Raw genomic sequence first — 22,406 nt, forward strand, 5'->3', positions numbered from 1 at the left:
GAGGTCCCCATCACTTTGTTATGCATTTTTATTTATTTATTTATTTATTTTTTCATTTTTCTTTTATTATTCATATGTGCATACAAGGATTGGTTCATTTCTCCCCACTGCCCCCACCCCCTCCCTTACCATGCATTTTAGACTAATCAAGCTAGCTGCTGATACTCAGCCTTACTCTAAACAAAGGCCACTGAGAAAAAATTAAGTCCCTTCTTTGTTTTGCTTGATGCTTATCTGATATTTTGCCAGCATCTGCCTAATAACTACCAGGTTCTTAGTAGTTTTCTCAAAGGTACTTTATACAAATATGTTTTAATGCATTTTAATTGAATGTGAAGAAAACCCCACTGTATCTTGACAAATAAGCCCCATATTCACATTTATAACAGACATACGGGCCTAATTACATTGCGTGAAACTCATCTGCTACTTAGTTATTAGATTCTTTTTTACTTTTTCTGCTCCAAACTTGTATTTTTGTAGGCATTTACATAGACTTTTGTCTTTCATTCATTTATTTTTTTTCTTTCTTCCCTGGGTCATTCAACAGACATTTATTGACATTTATCTGCTGGCCAGATAGTATTAGTATTTTAGACTCTGTGAATACAACACAAGAAAAAAAAAAAAAACTGGGCAAAAGCCCTGCTTTAATAGAAACGTGCTCTGGAGTGTGGGTCATTGCAGACCATGGCAAGGATCTAGGATTTCACTCTTGTCAGATAGGAATCATCAGAGGGTTTGAACAGAAAGGCAGCATTGTGAGCTTTGGTTCCCACAGGATCACTCTGGATTTTTGTCCATTTGTCCAGAATAGGGCAAAATCTTGTATTTCTCTGATTGGTTGAGAACCTGTGCATTCAGTCAGTTAAGGGAAGGAATGGGGGGAGGCAGAAAAATGTTACATGTGTCACTGAATAGGACATTCATTGATCAAATACCTATATTGCAGGAAAATAAATAGAAAGATATTTTGGGCACACATTATTACCAACCACAGCCCTACTAAATTTAAGATAAAAATTAGTGAATCTGCTGTATCTGTTGTTTTTCTGAGGCATCAGAAAAGGCCCTTGACTCTGTCTAGATGCACATAGGCAGTTGGGTTTGAGCTCAGTAGACCCCTTACCCAGATAGAGCCCACAATTGGGTTTGATAACAGGAATTTCTGCTCTGTGTGTTATTTTGGTTCTTTTGTCATGTTGTTGTTAACTGGTTTCTTTCTCCTTGCCAAGGATAAAGAACGTCAAATGTGGGAGCAGGCAAGTGCTGCCCAATTCTCAGGGGATATGCCATGAGGTCAGAGATAGCACTGCTAACCTGGGAAATCTCTCTTTCTATGAAGGAGTAAATAAAAATAACAACACTGCCAGTGTTCCCAGTTTTCATTTTGGAACACTGGCTTACTATGTTTTGTTTCCTATTTCCTCCTACCATAGTACATATGGGTACTTGAGAATATATCAGTTACAGTAATGTAGTATTAAAAGGCTTTTTTTATAACATGTACTTGATTAGGAAATATTCATAGGGCATGTCTCTACAGGCACCGTTCCCCATGTGGTTTTTACTGGAACGTATTGCAAATAGTTAAGATTACATAGTCAAGTTCTACCAAGTTTTAACCTCCCCCTAGACTTTTTTTTGGAAGGACTTTTAAAGAGCTTCTGAGAAGTTATGAAACAAATATATGAAGTAGGGCAATCATGAAGAAAAGTATGATTTATGCTGTAAACTGAAGTTGTATAGTTTTGGCATCAATATATTGGAACTGAATATTCATTCTGTCGTATACTAGCTTTGTATGATATTGGCTAGCTACTTATCCTAAGCCTCGGTTTCCTTGCCTCTAAAATGAGAACAATACCTGCTTCAAAAACCTGTACTGAGGATTAAATTTAATAAACCTGGCACAATGCCTGGTGCATAGAAATAATAGATAAATGATAGCTATTGTAAAAATATTATGGGTATTATGCAGCCTGAGATGTGGTTCCTCCCCACCAAGCTCCATGTCAATTAAGAAATAATTTCATGTTTCTAATTTGTATGTGGTCCAGTTACATACAGCAACAGAAACATTATAAAAAAATAATATTCTACAGTAATTGATGCCAAAAGAATCCTAAAACAAAAATATAAGTCCTGTTATTAATTCCTTAAAACAATCATTTGTAGCCATTCTATGACAGATTTATTGCATACAACTTTCCTTTAGAAATGTTAAACTAATGAGAAGTCACCACTAGTTGTGATAATAGTCTGTTATTTCAAACTTGAATCATGTGTACTTATTTGGCCTCATTTCAAAATAATAAACTATTTCAAACTCATTTCATTTCTTGCAAGTGTCCTATGATTTAGGTCATGAGTTGGATTATGTGAGTGGTATTCCTATAATCCATCATCCAAAATAAACTACATGATTCTAAGGTATTTTAAAATTGAGAAACTTCAAACATTTTTCAGAAGTTACATAAAGGGGTTAGGGGTTCTATAGCCTCTAATTTACCTTCCTACACTCATACTTGATTGTTTTTCCATGTTAATATTTGTTTTCCTTTTAAAATAACTTTGCATAGAGAGAATATACTGCACAATACTACTGCAAGGAAATGTTTACAGATGTAAATGACTTCTATTTAGGGAACTCATGATTAAAATGTGAACAAATGTGGCACTAGAAAGTATGTGAATAACCTTTGAAAAATCTCACAATAGAACTGAATATGGGCTATTTCTAATCTGGGATTATATCTGTAAGATTATGTATGAGTAGGTATGTTCTATATACTACAAAGGATTTCAAACTTAAACTTGATCTCATTTCTCTTTGAGATGAATTAACTGTTTTATCATTATCAAACTAATTTGGAATGAACTAGAAGGCTGGTACACTAGAACAAACTAGAGTTGCATTTGTCTGCAACAGGTAAGCCAGGCAGTTTCCACAAATCCATCTTTCTGATACGTGGCAGGGATAGCTAAATTCTTGCACTGGGCTTTTCAATCTCTCTTAAATTGTTTTGAGGCTTAAAGTTTATTTCATTATTTTATTTTTATTGCTTACAGAGCAGGCCTCTAATTAAGTCGGTGGGGAGGGGAAGGTGAAATCATTAACACACAACTTTTTTTCTCTCTATTTGTGTCCAGAGAAGATCTGCTCTTTGGTTTCTGTTTTAAAGTCTAAGCTTCTGGGATCGTTAAAGAGATCACCAACAGTTTGCTTTTCCTTTCTGTGGAAATGGTGTCTTTAACTCTTTGTGGGTAGTAGTAACCAGTCCTCCCGCTTCCCAGCGGATGGCTCTGCAGACTGGCCTGGCTCAGGCCCTGGCCACGCAGGGTTCTAATGAACATGTTATGCGTGTCTCCAGTTCTCCAGTCTCTGGCACAGCTGTGGCACTTTCCCCCCCTGCTGTGAGGCACAGCACGCTGGCCATTTGTTGGCAAGTTCATATTTCACACTGCAGGGAATTGAAATGATTGAACAGACAGAAGAAGAGTTTTATTTGCAGTAGCCTACGTATCCCCAGACTCTGATTTGGCATAAAACATCTGCTTCATGATCTGCTTCAAGGCCAGTTCCTTTCCTCCCACAAAGGTTACGACTTCAGGCAAGCTGTGCTTCCACTGGCAGGAGGAAATTTGCCCGAAGACTTGATTTAGTCAGAATCAAAGCATCCTGCCACAGAATTTCTTTTTTCAATTATCTCCGAAGAAGCAGCCAGACTTTAAATGTATCAGTATAATAAATGTAACGAAATGAGGCAGACACTCCTCTTCCCTGTTGCTGTCAATGGGAGGTGCACCTACAGTGGTGCCTCCATACCTGGAAGCCTTGATACACATCTCAGCAACAGCACATTGTAGGGACAGCTTTTGGATGTCTTTTTGGCTTATCAGCATGATAAATAAGTGCAGACCTTGGTTTTACCCGTTTATATGTTTCAGGTTATAAAAGCAAATAGGCATGATACTGAAAATAATTATTACTATTTTTCATAGTGAAGACACATCATATAACACTTGTTTTGTGGCAAGGTCCTAATTACTAATTATGTTTACTTGCATGATTTTGTTGTGTATAGTCATATTTTTTGTTCAAGACAGCCCTCCCTAGCCTTACAGACATATATACAAAATTAAATTCTGGCATTTTATTATGCTAGTGCAATTAGATGCCATCCTCATAATGAGAAACATGACATCTTCATCATTCTCCTTTGTATTTCATGTTGTTTTAATGCAGACATTTACCAGAATGGGCTACAGTCTCCCTCCTAGACAGACACACACACACATACACACATACACATACACACACCCCTAATTGAATATCTGCATATCTCCAAGGAGTCCTGTGGGTGAAACCATGTATTCATCTTCTTTAGTTCTTAGGCCACTTTGGTTTAAGAGTAAGAACTGTTGCTTTTATGAAGTGCCTTTTTCTATAAAGTCAAAACCTCACAGCAGTGCACAGAAAGCCGATGGTATAAAGGAGCTAAGTAGAGTCTTTAATAGAGAGAGCTGGGTTGTAAGTGTTTTTGTTCCTACGGAGCAGATAGATTTGGCTCCATCTGTTCCATATTCATAACAAAGGCGCACACTTACAGGAGGGCCACCTTCCCTGGAGCCGCCTGGTAATGATCTTTTCACCAGAATGAAAGCATCTGAACCCAGTGGCTTGGCTCCGCAAAAAGCAGCTAGCAGGATTGCCCTTCAGAATCCCGATTTCCTTGTAACTCAGGTTGACATAAATTTTCCCAATGCATAGAGTGAAAAAAAAATTGACTGATTTCTCATCTCCCTGCCTCACTGCATAGTCGGGAAGTTCAAAATGTACATATTTTACCTTCCTTCCTACAGCCACAGAAGATGTGTAATTAGATGGTACGTGGACACACTTGAAGCGTCTCAAGGTATCACAGGGGAGAGGCCCTTCTTCAGACTTTTAAGTTGTTTCTATTCAGACTTTTTAATCTCTTTAAAAACTGGGGTTAATGAATAGAAATATGAGTTACACCAAATAAGGAAAAACCCCTGTTGAGTTTTGTAATTAGCAAACTTCAAAGCCAATTTCAACAGAGACCTATTAGATTAAAAAGATAAGTTGACCTGAGAGTTTTCTTGCATGAAGTAGAAGAAAAATAGAATGAGTCCCCTTCCCATTGCCAAGGTATGCAATAAATCTTGTTTATATGACAGGTAGAGTTCACAAAGAAATATAAATGATTCTTTAAAACTTTAAATAGCATGTTGGTATTAAACAATTGGTTTAACACTGACTAGCATATCATGACTAATGGATACAATACTTGTTTTTACATGCTAACTCACAAATTTCCTAAAAAACAGTATCATATTTTGAAGTATGGTAATTGTTTCTCCATTCTGTAAACTTCAAATACTAGAAGCTCCTAAAAATATACCACTGATTTATTTAATGTAGTTCATCTTAAAAGTTATAATTGCAATTTGTCAACCCCTATTATTATCCATCTTGCTACAATCTGTGTATTATCTGCTTGCTAAACTAGGATTTCTGGCAAATCAGATAGCTAAATAAAGCTCCCCAAAAGTTTGTGGCAGCAGTGAAGTAGGTGAAGTTTTCACCTTGCTCTCTGTGTGATTGTTCTGTCCATTCACAAGAGGAAAGAAATATAAAAGTAATATTCATAGAGAGCAAAAAACATGGCAAATTAATCTGTGAAGATCTCAGGATTCTAGAGCATATTGGTAACTTTGGTCATTTTTTTTTGTACTATATGGACCTAATACTTTCTTGCTCACTAAGTTTTGAGTTCATTCATTTATTCATTCCTTCAAAAATGCTTTGTGCCAGCCTCTATGTTAGATTTTAAAAGTTCTGTAGTGTACTAAAAATGTTTCATTCTTTTGGAACTTACAGCTTAATCAGGAGATAGACAATAGACCAGGAAACAATCCAATCTATGACTGCTCATTATACCAGACTTATGGAAAGCTGGATATGGTGACAGAAATAAGGAGTCAGCTTTCAATTGATTGAACATGGAAGACTTCTCTGAGAAGGCAACATTTGTGCCTTCTGAAAAGCAGTATCAGGATGAATTTTTGGTGCACAGAAGTGTGGCTTTGCTCATGGAAAAGTCTATTTAAAATATTACTTTGTATTTAAAATTTGACATTTGACTTATTAAATCTAATGAATGCTTAAAAAGAATTTGTCCTAAAATTTCAAATCTATCCTATTGAAATTAGCTTATACATCTTAGTAATATAAGTGTATATATTTGGTTCCATTTGCAAACTTAGTCTTTTAACAGTTTTGCATTTAAAATGTTCTCTGCCTTTTGAAAATACTCTATCCTTTTTAAGTATTTCAATTGTCTGAGTTTAATGTTCTTAAATTGTATGGAAACTAAGATTTCACTGTCACAAATCTAGATCAATTTTTCCATTATATATTTTAAATTGGAATTATATGTCTGACTTGTTACTCAAATTGGCCAAAGTTGTCTAACTTTAATACTTGCTAAGTATTAATGTTCTATTTTCACTGATGCTGTTTCTTATACAGGAAATCTGAGTTCTGTGGTTTTTATTTTTTTAAATGCCTATACTTAGTCTTTAAGTTCTGCTGTGGTTAAAGGATAGCTACTTCCCTCTGCATAGATTTAGGGGTCAGAGGCTCATGTAATGTCTGAGGTGCCTTACCTTGCTGATGCTTCTTGGTGACCAAGATTTCACCAGGATGATTTCACCCTTGCCTGAGATTTTCATTGCCCACTGCCACTTTTTCTTTTTCTTTCTTTTTTTTTTTTTAAACTCATTAATTAAGAAGCCCATGATCACCTGGACTTTGGTTTCACCTTTTCTTTATTCTCCTGCTCACTGGAGAGGCCTGCAACCTCTACCTAGGCTGCCATTTATTTAGATTCTACATATCCTTGGCTTTAAAGATACACACATCCCTTTACTCTGTATTTGTTAGGACCATACACTTTCAGATATTAAAATGCTACCTCCTTGAATTCTAATATCTCTGTAGCTTGGGCTGACTATTAGTTCATAGATTCCAAGGTCATTCCATAAGAAAGAGCCTATAGCAAAGGGAAAGTATCTTTGGGGAAAGGAGCTTGTTTTTTCTTAGTTTATTGGCATTTCTCCATTTTTCTTTTTTGTTCTAATCCTGAGTTTTGGCTCATGGTTGGTCAACAAAACACTTTGCATTAGGCAGATTTTTATTTTACTTCTATTCTCATTTTTTCAAACTTTACTGAATATTCATTACGAACAAAGCAGTGGACTACCCAGACCCAAGAACCCAGCATGGTTCCTGTCCTTGTAGAACTGCAATTGTAGTAATGGAGAAAAGATGTAATAGCAGTTCAAAGCAACAGAATGGGGTATGTGCTCTGAGGAAGATAGAAATAGATGCTATAAGAACCCAAAAGAGATTATTGCATTGGAGAAAGTGGCCAGAAGTGTGTTGAAGGGGGAAAAAAAGAGTATAAGAATAAAGAAGGAAATCAAGCTTGGGACCCAGATTATGAAAGTCCCTAGGCTGCTGTACTGTAGTGATGGGCAGGAGTGCACAGCCATGCACTTTATGGGAGTTAGTCTTAATCAGTGACAGTAAAATAGAACTGAGTCCCTAAGATTGCTTTGAGTTTACTCACTCTGTCAACATAAAACCCCCATCAAGGAAAGCTTTTTTGGTATGCAATCTTGGTACCTAAACAATTCTCTCCTTGGTAAAATTTAGCCTTTCAAAGACAGTACCCTGATTTGTTCAGATGTCTAGAGTTTCATTAGGAGCTTATATCCTAAACCAATGGATATTTATATCCCTACTAGAAGTGACAGATGTATAGGAGAACATGGCCTACTGGTTAAGAAAACCAACCAAAGAAATTGATTTGCATAAATTGATATTTATTTACCCAAATATTTTGCAAAAGAATGTTGAAGAGAAGAAGAAGTATAAAGTTGCATAATATTTGTGGACTGGTTAGGGATGGTGTGGTGTCTGTATCCGCCTCTGGATGGGTTTTCTTTGATGACATTACTGTAGTGGGTCAAGCTATTTGAGGTGCAAATGCAGTCTCAATGCTCAGCCTGATTACTTCTCTGTAGAATTTGTACCTTCATTTTTGGTCCCTGTCCCTCTAATTTAATAGTATGCTCATACTCTTTAAATAGATCAAATGAAAGGAACACATAATCTTCCAATACTTTATCTAATTCTAAACATTCACCCCATCCTCAGTGCACAGTCTCACATACACACCTTCCTTACCACCACAGCCCACTCCCCACCCACCCACAAACACTAACAAATGAGACTATGGTAGAATCCAGTTTTTTAAATGCATGCTATAGAGCTGGGTGCAGTGGTGCATACCTGTAGTCCCAAATTCAAGAGGCTGAGGCAGGAGGATCCTTTGAACCTAGGTATTAAGGCCAGTCTGTGCAATATAGCGAGACTCTGTGTCAAAAACTAAACTAAAAAAATAAAATTTAAGCTAAAAAGGGCCATAGTTGTCCCCCTGGTTTTCTTCATGACGTATAAATGATTTTTATTTCCATTATCCATTCCTGTCCCTTACCTCTCCTACATATTTGCAGGCAGAACTAGTGAACAAAGAAGCTTTTCCTGGCCTTTATTTCCCAGCTGGGCCCTTGCTTTGGGAAATACTCATGCAGAGGGAGGAATAAGTATGAAGCTAATGATTTCAATCTATAGGAAAATAATAATCTAGATCTATAGGGATCTATCACCTGAAATTCTAAGTGCATTGTAAAATTTTACAGTCCCTCTCTCTAAAGTAAGTATACTTAAAAATTGTTTTGAGAAGGAGAAACTTTCAGGGAAACTAAGGCAGAGGCAGATTAAGCAGCTGGAACAAAGCCACAAAACAAGGTGAACCAGGAAAAAGTTAAAAGCATCATTATCCTTATACAAAAGCCACTAAGTTAAAGGTTGGGTTATGAAAGCCTCAAAGAGTTAGTAATATTTTTCTGGGAGCTTCTTTTAATTGTATTAACTTGATGATTTATTGGTAATTTATCATGCTCCATTAGTGCTGTATGATAACCTCATTCTGTTATTTCAGTAAAAATAGATAAGGGTGGGGAGGACCTGGGCTTTGAGTATCAGCTAACAATCACCTCAATAGCATATCACACACAGTGGCGCAAGGAGCCTATGCAGAAGGAATGATATACATTTTGGATTCTAGGAATTCTGCCCCATATCTGAGCTTTTTAAAATTTTTTGTGGATGTAACATAGGCCACACAATAGTCATGAACTGTAAAATAAATTGTATAGCCCACTACGGAGTGTGTAGTCATATTTATTCTCCCAAATAACACAAGTTAGTAAAGATTATTAAAAAGCCTTCCCCACCAAAAATTGACTTTTGGTAGGAGCTTTTATTTTTGTTGTCATTAGCATGCATATAACGTCCATTGACCAAATTCACCTATTACTACTCTTTCTTAACCCACCATGCCCCACACACTTTTTTACAATTTCAAGAGGGTTTCATTATGCTATTTTCATACATACATATAATATACTTTGGTCATATTCAACCCCTATCACTTGCTCCTTAAAAATTGGAAATGCTTCTTATAGTGAAATTTAAAAATAATTCTCTGAACTCCAGGTTTGCTTTTGCTCATAACTTAATAGACATCAAATTTTATGTGATTTCCAGCTGAAGAAGAATTTTCCTAATTACCTCTGCTTACGTTTTTTTTGCTTGTTTGGTTTTGTTTTTGTCAGATAATACCTATCTGTTATAGCAGTTTCACCAAACTCACCACAAACAAGAAGGAAAAAGTCATCTGACCTTAAAGGCTTTGGACAGTCACTTAAAATAGTGTAGCCTCAGGCAAGACCAGGTGTCAGAGAGTAGTTCTTGGATACTAGTTGATAATATGACACTTATGTTTTTTCTAACTGTTCAAAGATGTTCAGTGATTTTTGAAAAATAGGAAAACATCTAAGAATAAAATGAGCAACATTTAATTAATTAAGTTTAGAATTTTTTTAAAGTAATTATGGTGATAGCTAAATGTTATCTTTTCCTTCCTCCCTCCCCCGTGGCTATAGAAGTGAACTAGATTTTCCTTAGAAAGAATTGGAAATGATTCTTTTTAAAACTTTCTCTTAGCGTATATTAATTGTAAAGGGGTTCCACTGTGATATTTCCATACATGCATATGATGTACTTTGATCAAATTCACCTCTCTATTGCTTTTCTCAACCCACCTTCCTCCCCACACACTTTTTAACTGCTATTAAAGGGTTTCATTATGCTACTTTCATACATACATATAATATACTTTGGTCATATTCAACCCCTATCACTCTCTCCTTAATAATTGGAAGTTCTTATAGTGAATTTTTAAAAGTAATTCTCCAAAATCCAGGTTATTTTTTGCTCATAACTCAATGGACATCAAAGTATATGAGACAATTCAGACTCTTCTTCAGTAGAAACAGGTTTATTCTCATTGAGCTTTTAAAAGCAGATAAAAATTTGCTCAGACTTCAAATAATATGCACGTATGCATGATTGTGTCCTCTGTATTATTCCCTCTATGTTAATCAGAGGAAAGAAATTTGTCCTCCACATTTATTTAAGGTTGTGAAGAAAAAGTAATTGAGCTACTGCGAATTAGCTGCTGGAATTTAAATAATACTTAAGTTAGTGTTTGCAGTGAGAACTTTGCCTAAGGGGGAAGAGAGATGGGGGTGGGAGGAATGGGTGGGATGGGTGGTAGTCCCATTTCTCTTTTGTCTGAGCCTGCCCAGCTGGAACTTATTTTACTTCCCTTGCCCTGAACTCTCCTCTAATTATTTGTTCCCTGTTACAGTCCCTTGGTATTGAAACCAAGTTTTAGCTCAGGGAATACATTTTTTCCACCCTTCTTGTTATATTGTGGGAAACACATCCCTCTTGCCTTTGTAGTTTTTATAAAAGAAACATCCCCAGAGCCATATCAAAGAATCTAATATTTACATGGTATTTTTAATTTCTCCAAGGTCTCCATATTTAGTAACCTCCTTTCCAATTTTTATATCTGGGACCTTGACTTTAACCTGCCAGTGATTTAAGTCTTGAGATGCTGTGGCTGCAACAGGTAAAATGTGTTGGCAAATTAGGCAATTCCTGTGGTTGCTCTTAGGGAGCTCCATAAACTGTAAACTGAAGGCATGAGCCCATGACTGAGACATGTGACTTTTGGATTAGGGGTGGGCCTCAGTGGTAGAGCACTTGCCTAGCTTGCAGAAATCCCTGGGTTCAATCATCAACACCACAATATATATGTGACTTTTAAATCTCAGTAGGTAGAAAGGTGTGATGTATCCCATCTTAACTGGTAATTTTGTTCTTAATATGAAAATTAAGTGTTGTGGTACCTTTTAAAAACAAACAAAAAGACAGATAGCCAGTTACAAATTGTTGCTGTGGTATTCTTCCCTAAGAAGAGGCCTAACTTTTGTTTTTAGAATTTCTCTGCAGGTCTGGTAACCATTTTCAGAGAAGTCCATATGGCTTTGGTTAATCTCTAGCCTATTCCCACCACTTCTCCTCCCCACCCTTCACCCATGTATACAAAATGGATTTTATTGATTCATTAAATTCTGGGGGACATTTCCAGTACCACTGTACTTAAATAGGCCTACTCTTTCAGCATTTATTGTGGGAGAATATTAATGCTTAATTCTGCCTTCACCTGCTTAATTTGCATATATTTATATTGTATGTTAAACTACATGAAAAACCTACAGGGGGAAAGACTGTGCCCTGCTAACAAATAATAACCTATCTTTTCTTTTGACTTGCTCAAATTGGGAAATATTGCCTATGGCAAACATAATAGGAACTGTATTTATAATGTGCACACACGTGCTCATTCCTTCAAAAAGAAGAAAACAGCTGACTGTTCTTAAGAATAAAACTTGCCAAAGTATCCCAATTGGCATGGGACACAGTGAAGGAAAAGAATTTTGGCCTTTGGAATTAAGATTTGAGGCTGAGTAAGGTTAGGCAGAAATGTCAAAGTTGACTCTAACTGTGTGGTATTGGGCCTGAAATGTGAAATAGATGTGACACAACAATCTTACCTCTCTTCTGCCAAACTTTTTTTTTTGCATTACTGAGGTTTGAACTCAGGGCTTTGAGCTTGCTAGGCAGGCACTTTACCACTTGACCCATGCCCCCGGCCCATTTCACTTTGAAATAGCTTTCAAATAGGTCTCACATTTATGTCCAGCCAGTTTGGTTCTCACTCCCATTCATGCTTCCCATGACAGGTGTGAGCCACTGTGGCATGCCCAACACCTTTCGGTTCTTCATGAAGAAGAATGTTGAGTGCCTTCATTATCAAGGAACTTCTGAGTTGCCTGAAGTTGTGCGGTTATATTTAATTTGATGACCTGTGTAAGATAACTGATAGGAATTTTTTTATAGTAAGAGAAAATTTACCTTATTTTAACATCCTTTCACTTTAGGTGTTTTCAAAGCTCACCTTCCCATTTCAGTTCTCATATTTGATGAAATGCATTCATTCTCTCTTAGGATTTAAGTTCACATTTTGTATCAAAACTCATTTAGGTTTACCCAGCATTTGGAGTTGAAGTGAAACATCATGCTAATTGCAAGGAACAGCACAGGTTGACTACATTAGGAAAAACAAACTTAGTTGCATGAGAAGGAAAAAGGAAAAACTGTTTTTAAATGCTGGAGTTAGAACAAATAGATGTGTCTTGTAGTATTTCTTCAACAGCAGTTTATAATTACCTCTCTTCAAGGCATATTTTAAGTGGACTTGTAACGGTAGCCTGAAATGTAAACTAGTAAGGGATCCAGTTGTTCAGGCATAGCAGCAGAACGGGAAATGAGCAGCTCTGCAAGAGCAAGGGCATGGCTGTGTAGGAGCACAGACTGCTGAGATGCCTTATTCCTTCAGTGGAAAGCCTGGGATTGCACAGGTTTGTTTGTACACAGCACTGTATCAGTTAGCTCTTGATTAACAGTTGTTCCAAAGGCTTGTGGCTAAAACAAAATTATTTCCGAGTTCCTGTGCATCAGGAATCCAGGCTCAGCTCAGCTGGATCTTTTGGGTTTCTCATGAAACAGCAGTCACCTCTAGGCTCAGCTGAGAAAGATTCACTTTCTAGCATATGTGATTGTTACCCAGCTTCAGTTTCTTGCTGCATGGGTGTCTCCATTGAGGATCCACAATATGGCATGCTGCTTCATGCCCAAAGAATGAGGAAGGAAGTCACAGATTTTTGCAATATAATCAGGGGTGACACCTGTAATTTCTGCTGTGTTCTATTCATTAGAAGCAAGGTACTAAATTTGGCCCAATCTCAAGGGGAAGGGATTACAGGAAGGAGATGGGGCATTGCCTACACGTAGGGAGGTGGTCATTGAGACCCAAGTCAGAAGCTGCCTAGAATAAGCATGATGCAAGCGTTCTCTTGCTATGTCTGAAAGACAGACCAATAATGAGTTATGGTTTAAATATTACATATATTTGCAATGCTAAATGTGGCATTTATAAGCACTAATCTTCAGGCCTTCAGTGTGATCCCTCTTAGATACCATACTGGCTAAGTGTGAGTCCAAAGCTATGGGTTTTCAGGAATGGCTGAAGTTAGAGCCTCTGTCCGAGGTCAAGGAATAGCATGGCGATAAGAATATAAGGAATAGAGGGTGATAATAAGGCCCTCATAGCCTTATTAGCTTGGTACTCTAAATACAGAGAAAGAGAGGGCCCCCAGCTTGTGTTTTATTACATGTTGTAAGGTTTTGATTGGTACTTTGCAGCTCATTAGGGGGAAGGGACTTTGTGGATTGATTTATAAAGATGCTATTTAAGATAATAGAATGGGAGACTTTGCTTGTTTTAATGGTCTCCATATCCCTACTCCCAACTTCCTGACTCCAACCATACATTTTTGGCAGTAAAGTAAGTGAAGAAATGTGAATTTGGATTCTGTGGCAACTGTTTAAAATATTTCTCATTTTAATTTGAAAAATTCTATTAGAAAAATACATGTATCTTTATAGTAATAATTCGAGGTCAAGGTTTTTTTGTTGTTTTGTTTTTACCTTTTGCAGGTTATTAACTCTTATTGGTTGCTAAAGCTGTGATTTGGGAACTTAGGGATGAAGTGCTTTAATTCTTTCATTCTAGCTGTTATTTTTGACTGGTTTCTGGAGGCCCTTTGATGAAAGCCCCTTAGATAAACAGGTCAGCTTACAGAGCCATCCTGCTCAAAGCTGTGCTGGCCCTTCATGTAAATCTTGCTTATCACATGGACCACTCCAGGTGCTCCAAGTGTGATTCATATTCATGTCCCAGCTGGAAAAGGCACAACACAAGGGCAGCAACAGTATCTTATACATCTTAGCATTCACAGCCTATAAATAAAAAGGTGGCATATAGCAGGAATTTTTAAAGTATTTGAAAAAATGAATGAAATGAAGTAATATAAAATGCATTTTGATAATTATTAGCTATCAGTTTTCAACATTGACTATTTTGTAGGAAAAGCAGCACAAGACATTTTATTGTATATAGAATGTATATGTAAAATTATCTATAAATTTTCTCTTGACTAAGATAAAGTTAGTTGATCATTTAGTGTGACATTTCTATAGAGTCATAGGGATTAATATTCCCTACCCCTTGACAAAAGCCAGGCATATTTTAAGTTTTTGCTCCCTCACTTCCATCCTTAGCTCTATTTTTTGCTCGTAAGTGATCCTGAAAGGATTTTCTTTCTAAATTTACTTGTGGGAATATTACATATTTCAATTCTTCTTTTAGTTTGTGTTTTTAATGCTCGGTTTTCTGCCTTTTGTTTACTTCTGACTAGTAAAGCACTTTTTTATTACCTTATATCTTTAGATATTACCAATGATTAACCATCTGTACTTTAAGTGGTATAAAGGCATCCTACACCTGTCAACCAAGGAAAATGGGCTTAAGAGACTTGAACTTAACATGGGATAAAGCCATATAATCACTTTATAAAAACTTCCTAAGAAATGGGCTTTTGCTGGTATATGGAATTGTTAAAAAAATGTTTTGGTTTTATTTTTATCTTTCCATGCTATAGGAACCCAAGCTATACTGACCTAAGAAAAGGTTACCACTCAGGATGGCTCATAGGGTTAAGAGTTTATCCATGCACACAGGCCAGATGTTGTGGAGTCAACACATTTACCTGTAGTCTGTACATGTGCTCACATGAAGTCTTTGCTCGTAAGTTTTCCTTAAAGATTAGAGTGTAGTCGTCAAACAGTATCACAAGGCATCAGTCATGTCATCATTGCTACAGGTTTCCTGGTGATAGGAAATGAGTAAGTAATGGGGAAGGTTGGTGGGAAAGAGAGGTGTTTATTTTATATAAATACATTGGATATTTTTAATTCATAGAAGAATATAGTTCATCCACTAGTTAAGGCTCATATCCCTCCTTGTAAGCTTGCGAGAGAACTCTGTAGATTTTTTTTTTCCTGAATGACTTATCATTTACTGCTGTTTAGCTACTCCAATATATCCTACAATAATTTTGGATTATTTGGGTTATTTGGATTTATTTCTCTTTAGTGCAAATCTGAAAGACCTGTACTAAATCCAAGAGGCTCCTCACTGAAACAATTAAACATTTGATCCTGCTTTGAGCCTGCTTATCTGGCAGTATCATGTGTAAAATCAGCTATTTGCATGTGGCAAGTCAAGTTCACAAGGCTTGAAGTGAGTTCATTTCAGCTCAGAAATCTACAGCACAGCAGTGCAAATATCCATGTGTCACTTTTTCACACCACATCTCATGAATAAGACATGCACTCTTTCAAGAACCCGTGGTTTTTCTAATGAAGTGGAGTCACCTATGTGTATTGTATTTGTGACGTGCACATTTGCAGTTGGGGTCCACAGGAAGGACACCATTTCCTGGATCAAACCACAGAGTGCAAATATTGTGCCCTAAATAACACACTAGTTACTGTAAATGTCAGGAGAGGGAGTTTTTCCAACTTTGATTTAATGAAAGCCTACAGCAAAGCCAGCTGTTAGCACTCCTTAACTGCTTGTCAGAGGGACCAGGGGAGATAGGGAGGGCTGAAACATCTTTTTTCTACACTTTTGTCTTAAAATTAAAAGATTCAACAGGTGTTGAAGAATAACACTAGGGGTCCTTTACTGCTTGAAGTCTTTTAGGTGGCAAATTTGTAAGTTCTCCTCCAGGATAGTTACATGGATTGGTAGTTACATAAGGAGGTTCATGTAAAATTGGTTTGGAGTTTTGTGTCTTGAATTCTTTTACCTGCAAAGTAAGCATATTTGTTCTCTGGGTTCCCCATGAAAACTAATGTTAAAAATGAAAGAGAGGGAAGGCACACAAATGCTGTCCCCTCTTTGTCACTTTGGATATTATGGATATTACCAAACTAATCTTAAGCCATGTGTATTTTGATTGATGTCATCTGTTTTTTCTGAACAAAGAAACCACTTGAAGCAAGTACATAGGGAGGGAAGTATGTGGTACTTGTTTCTGTAATTTTTGTCATTTCTAGAATGCATTAGTAAACACATGTGGTTGTGAGGGTCTCCCCACCCTTGGGAAGCCCTTTGACATGATGCTGAGAGTACTCAGGGGAGATAATCTTTCAAACGTAGGGGAAAGTTTACAATCTTATTATCTTAAAGAGAAGAAGAAAGTTTCTTCGTCAAATGATTTATAACTTGAAACATGTTGCCATGTTTTGGTAAGCCTATTTTATTAATTCCATCCTTCTCTGTGGCAAATTTTAAAAAATAAATGTACCATTGCAACATAGTACTTTCTCAATAGCATATTGTGCTTATAATAGCATGCTGGAAATTGCTGGGCTCGGTTTAGTCATATAGAAAGTGGAGCCAAGTTCTGAATAAAACCTCTAATTGAATTACCTGCAGAGCACTGACAGACAAGCTTTCAAGACGGACAAAGCTCCGCTTTCCCTAGCAGAAATAGGTCATGTTTAAGTCTGCCTTGTAACTATCTGTTATTGGTCTTGGCCAGCGCTTTCCCTAGGGGCCTCTGGTAGACCCCTTTTCCTGCTATGTAGGAGGGGTGGCTCACAAAACAAGAGGGCTCAAGCGTTATCCTCTTGTGTTAGAGAAAATTGATAACAGATCAAGTTAAATGGAAATGCTTTTGAAATAAAAGTCCAAAGTATTTTTTTCACAGATTATCCACATTCTTGCATGATTCTTTCTTTATTGTATTGAAAAGAGAAGATAGGGATGTGAAAGTAGCCCTTTCTACAGCAGTTACATCAATCTGATGTAACTGCTTGTTTTAACTTCTGACAAGAATTGGAGTATGTTCCTATTGTTCATGAAAGAGTGCCTTGTAGACTATTTACATGTGAAAACAAGGAATAATGGGTTGTTGTTCTCTCCTTTCTCTCTTGTCCTTTATCTTATCCCAGCCTCTGCAATCCCAGATAATGGAAGAAGGTCCTGCCTAAAGCTCAAAGTCTTTGTGAGACCAACAAGTAAGTTCACTCAAATAAGCTTCGGAGGGTCCCTTCACCACGCATGCTTTATCGTGTGGTCTGGCTCACAGTGGTAAAACATTTTTTTACTGTTAAATCTTGTGTGGTATCTGTTTTGTATATCAACATCCATGTTTTAGTTTTCATCATGTTTTTTCTCATCGTTCTTCATGATGCTTTTATTTTATTTAAGTACACAGCAGTTGCTAACTTGTTGTTTCTTAGACTGTTGTACGTGCACAGCAAATGGGAACAATATTGGCATTTGGATACATGCCATTGATTATAAAACAATCTCTACATAAATAAAAGGAAAAATAGAGAGAAAGAAAAAAAGAAAGAAATGGAGTTTAAGGGTGTCTTCACTAACATATTTGGCTGTTATCTCTATTTTTGTTATAGATAGCTGTATGAAAACTATAGGTGTTCATGATCGTGTTTTCGATGTTAACGACAAAGTAGAAAATTCATTAGAACCAGCAGGTTAGTATGCTTAGAGAATCTCTTTTAACAAATGCATCTTCCCTCTGGTGCTTCAGTACTTTTTTTCCTTTCTTCCTCTCTGCATGTTTGCATGTTACAGTTCTGCTTTTGCCCATTGCTAGCAATGCTAATAGTACTTATATCCCTCCTCATTCTTCCAGTATCTTTGTGTAATGCATGTTAGATTAAACACCAGGTTTCTTTTATAGACATGGGTTTCATTTAATGCAGTGTCCTAATGTAGAAGTCCCATCAGAGTGCTAAAATCTCACTGCCTTTTACTGTATCCTCAGAGCATGCTGGTGAATCACTGTGACTATGAAAGGATCCGTTTTCAAATAAGACAGAAAACATTTCTATTGTATAATTTTCTCTTTTTTTACTATACTCAAATCTGTGGATAAAAGTAGCAAGACTATTACACAAAATAGGAAAGAATTCATCCTATTTAGCTTTCTCTAGAAATTTATGTGCATTATGGAATTTATCATTTTATTTCAGTATCATTTGTGCTGTTATCAACAGCAGTTTATCTGGAGAAGTTTAATCATATTCCACCAAAAATTCACACACCTTCTGCCCCCACCAATGTGCACAGCAGCCCAGAGCCAAATGTGATAAATGTTTTCTACTACTGACTTTCACACACTCAAACTTTCCCATCACTATAAAGGAAAATAAGGCCTACAAGGGTACTCATTTAAGCATTTACACTTGTAGCATACCGTGGATAATGTAAATCTGTTAAGACTACCCATTTGGTTATAAATTCTATCTGGTTATTGAACACAACTAGACCAATTGCAGTAGGTGATAGCTCTCTACCACTGTTCAAGGAAGAGTGTGCCTGGGGTCCCTGTCTCCTCCCCATCCTGTGTGGTGTCTTTCTCCACCCACCTGCTGGAGATCTTCATAGCTTTCCTTATCCATCTCCCATGACCATCTCCAAACTTAAGGAAATAAAATTACTTCCTCTTCACAGAGAGATTTGAGCCCTCTTACGTAAATGGAGAGTCCCCCAGCCCCCACCCCGTTTAGGTCTTTTTTTTAGTAGGACTTCTTTTTCTTAAGGTTCTACAAATTAAAGGGTTTTGGAGTCTACTTAATCCTCCAAGTATTGTTATGGGATAACACAGTCAATGAGCCTTAGGGAACTTATCCTGAGTAATTGTGGTGCCTCAGGATATGCAATAGCTTTCAAGTTGTAGCTGACAGGAAGAGCTAGGGGTTTTTTCTCAGGCATTCTTGTTTTTCTAAGGCAGGCATCTCACCCAGAGCGCAAATGAGAGGTGTGTACAATGAGCTTTTAGAGGCCTTAGTGGCTCCCCAGGGATCAGTTAACCACTTTAGAATGTTGCAAGGAATGAGTGCTGATGCAGAGACATTTTAATTGTGTCCTGGAAATCTGGAAGCATTACTGTGACTTCTCAAGGTTCCAGACTCTTCCCAGGCTTGAGAATGTGGCCATCAAAGGAGTTGAAAGTTAAATGGAGTCTCTGAAAGACCTCAGAGTTTACACTCTTCATTCTGTGACTGAGTGGACTTTCCCAGGTCACTCAGCTAGTTAGGTAAAAGATCCAGGGTTAATATTCAGATCTCTTGACTCCCATTCCAATGTTAGTATACAAGTAGTATTCTCTTATTATTACTAGCAGTATAGATGATCAGAAAAAATACTTAACTTTCTTGGCTTTGTTAGTAAGTCGTGAGCACAATGACTACTAGAGTTAGGCATTTTGATACACGTTATTCAAAATGAAGGCAATCTTTCCCATGATCTTTTTTCAAAGTAAATGCCACTGGCTATGTAGAGAGCAGAAGGATGTTTAGAAATATAACAGATCACATGTGTTCCTCTAGTAATGAAGAGGCACACTGAGGACTACTCTGCTGTTAGGAAAATTACCTTTGAATTCAACTAATGATACAATGCAAGATAGTTAGATATTTTAGACATCTTTTAGGAAACAAGCTCTTTTTCACAGAGCATTTTAAATTTACAATTGCCCAAAATCTGTGGATGGAAGTTTGCAGACATTTAAGAGTGTTGTGAAATGAGTTTGTGTGCGTGTGTATGAGTGTGTGTGTGCGTGCACGCACATGTTGGAGAGTAGTGTAGAGGTATACACACAGAAAAGGCCCCTTGAGTCAACTGTGGCTCTATTTGAGGGTTTGCTGGTGAGCATGCTCAATCAAAAAGTGAGACAAGGTTGAGTCACAACTCATGGAAGTTATGAACACAATAATACATTTGAGCACCTTACCTTATTCCTTAGAAAATTCAGTCAGACATAAGCACTCTATTGACTGGTTAAACTAATGAATATTCTCTTTTAGCCAGCTCTGCAAGTAGATGCAGACTTTATGAATCCAGCAAGTCTGAAAGGATTCCACTGCATGTTTACTAATTCACCTGTCTTTGGAATGTATTTGTCTTTTTTGTTTGCTTGCACATTCTGCCTGCCAGTTTCCTATCATCAGGGACACAGGATGATCTCAGGGCAGACATATGCCACATCACTTGCTCCAAAATATTGCCAGTATTCCCTCAGTTAACCATCGAAACCCTCATGTGGTGGAATCCTCTAGCCAGAGACAAGATTTGATTTGGGTTCTGAAGAGGAACATTTTCATCTTCCAAGTCTCACTTGCTATTACAAGTATTAACAATTCATATTTAGGTACAGTTTACATTGGGAAAGATTTTGCTTATGAATTCCTCCTTAAAATTCTGAAATTGCTCAGATTTACCCAAATGTTTGCCAGTTTCTACTTTCACTCTTGGGGGGCCTTAGAATTCACCATCATTGAGGCCCTGTTTTTAATCAAAGGATGCTTTGTAGAATCCTGTTTGGAGAACATCATGCAGGAACAGGAGAAGAATCATGATACCCCAATGAAATGGGTTTTCCCCTTTGAATACAAGATTTATATTCATTGGTTGCTTACAAAGGTGGATAATTGTAGAGATTGGCTATGATGTCAGTACTAAAAGCTACATTTGGCCTCATGCTTTATACAGATGAAAAATTAAAGTCTTCCTTTCAGTAACCCTGCAAAGTTCTTTCTCTGGGTGTAGTAATGGACAGCCCTCCTCGAGCACCTGGAAGGGACAGGAAGCAATGAAGAAGTCCCTTCATGAGCACATTGAGTGCCTAAGTGCAGTTTGGGTGCCTGTTAGCGGTACACTTCCAAACTACACTAGGAGACAGGTTGAGTAGAATGTTATTAAAATGAGGTGGAGAAGAACCCAAATGGTGTTGGAATTTCAGGTATATAAATATAAGTTTCAAAATGAACTTTAGAATCCTCAGGGTTTATGGTTCTTTCATAATTAAGCCTGAAGTGCTCCATTGTTTTGATTGACACTGTATTGGTGCTCTTAAGAATGTGATTTGGATTTTAATTTCAGGGCTTTTACTTCTGCTTCTTGTTAACTACAGATTTAATTGATACATTAGCAAGACTGAAAAAGAGCAGATGAGAGCTGAGGGTCTGTGAATGCCTTGTGCAGGACTTTATGTCTGTTTCTTTATATCATTTACCTTCCCCATCCTGCTTCCTAACCTTTCAAGTTTCCTAAGCTGAAGCTACTCCATCCAGGTTTGCTAAAGTCCAGGAAAGGAGAGCAATTTACACAAAGGGATGCTGCAGCTCCTACATGAGGACCAGCTGAAGAGATGAGTCCTCCAGGGCAAAGGACTCGGTGCTGAGAGGACACATTTCTTAGGTTACATGGGGAATGAACATGTAAACAGTAACACCCCAAATTAGTGCATCTGAAGTGGGGTACAGTGTGTTAGCCTGAAAAGAGATCCCTTCAGGACAAATAATGGGGAGTGTAACTCTACCCTGTAAAGAAAAAAACATTCTTATTGTGACACATGTGAGAGGAAAATATAAATGAGTTTAAAGTAATAAGGGCCAGGCATGGTAGGTCACGTTTATATTCCCAGCTACTCAGAGACAGAGTGGTTCAAGGCTAGCCTGGGCAAAAAGTTAGCAAGATCTCCTCTAAAAAAATAATCCATATATGGTGGTATATGCCTGTAATCCCAACTGCTCCAGAGGCACAGGTAGTAGGATCACAGTCTGAGTCTGATCTCAGACAAAAGCTAGACCCTATCCAAAAAATAACTAAAGCAAAAAATGGGCTGGGGTATGGCTCAAGAAGTAGAGCACCTTGTAAGCATAAGGCTCTGAATTCAAACCCTAGTACTACAAAAAAAAAAAAAACAACCCATAAATAAAGTAATGGATAATTAATCCATTAAGAGGCTCAAGGTGGCTCATTGAGGGATACTTAGAGATTATCTTTTGAGGTCTACATAACTGAGAACAACCATTAGAATCTCACTTG

The 22,406-nt window shown here is 37.3% G+C and overlaps 1 protein-coding gene and 1 non-coding gene across 6 annotated transcripts in view; one reads left to right on the top strand and one right to left on the bottom strand.

Moving 5' to 3' along the window:
- The window catches only part of Efna5 (ephrin A5), a 275,816-nt gene that overhangs the window by 247,889 nt on the left and 5,521 nt on the right, over window positions 1-22,406 (top strand). For 4 of the 5 annotated variants that reach the window (XM_020175017.2, XM_074076998.1, XM_074077000.1 and 1 more), the window contains 2 exons: window positions 17,498-17,563; window positions 17,966-18,046. In XM_020175017.2, coding sequence (XP_020030606.1) covers window positions 17,498-17,563; window positions 17,966-18,046 — 147 coding nt within the window. The remainder of the gene's footprint in view (window positions 1-17,497; window positions 17,564-17,965; window positions 18,047-22,406) is intronic. The other variant, XM_020175022.2, reaches the window with a different exon arrangement.
- LOC141424497 (small nucleolar RNA SNORA4) lies at window positions 9,270-9,413 on the bottom strand. Its single transcript, XR_012449410.1, has one exon. It is a non-coding gene; the product is annotated as a small nucleolar RNA SNORA4 (small nucleolar RNA).

Source organism: Castor canadensis, chromosome 6 (assembly GCF_047511655.1).
Source record: "Castor canadensis chromosome 6, mCasCan1.hap1v2, whole genome shotgun sequence".
Classification (NCBI taxonomy): Eukaryota; Metazoa; Chordata; class Mammalia; order Rodentia; family Castoridae; genus Castor; species Castor canadensis.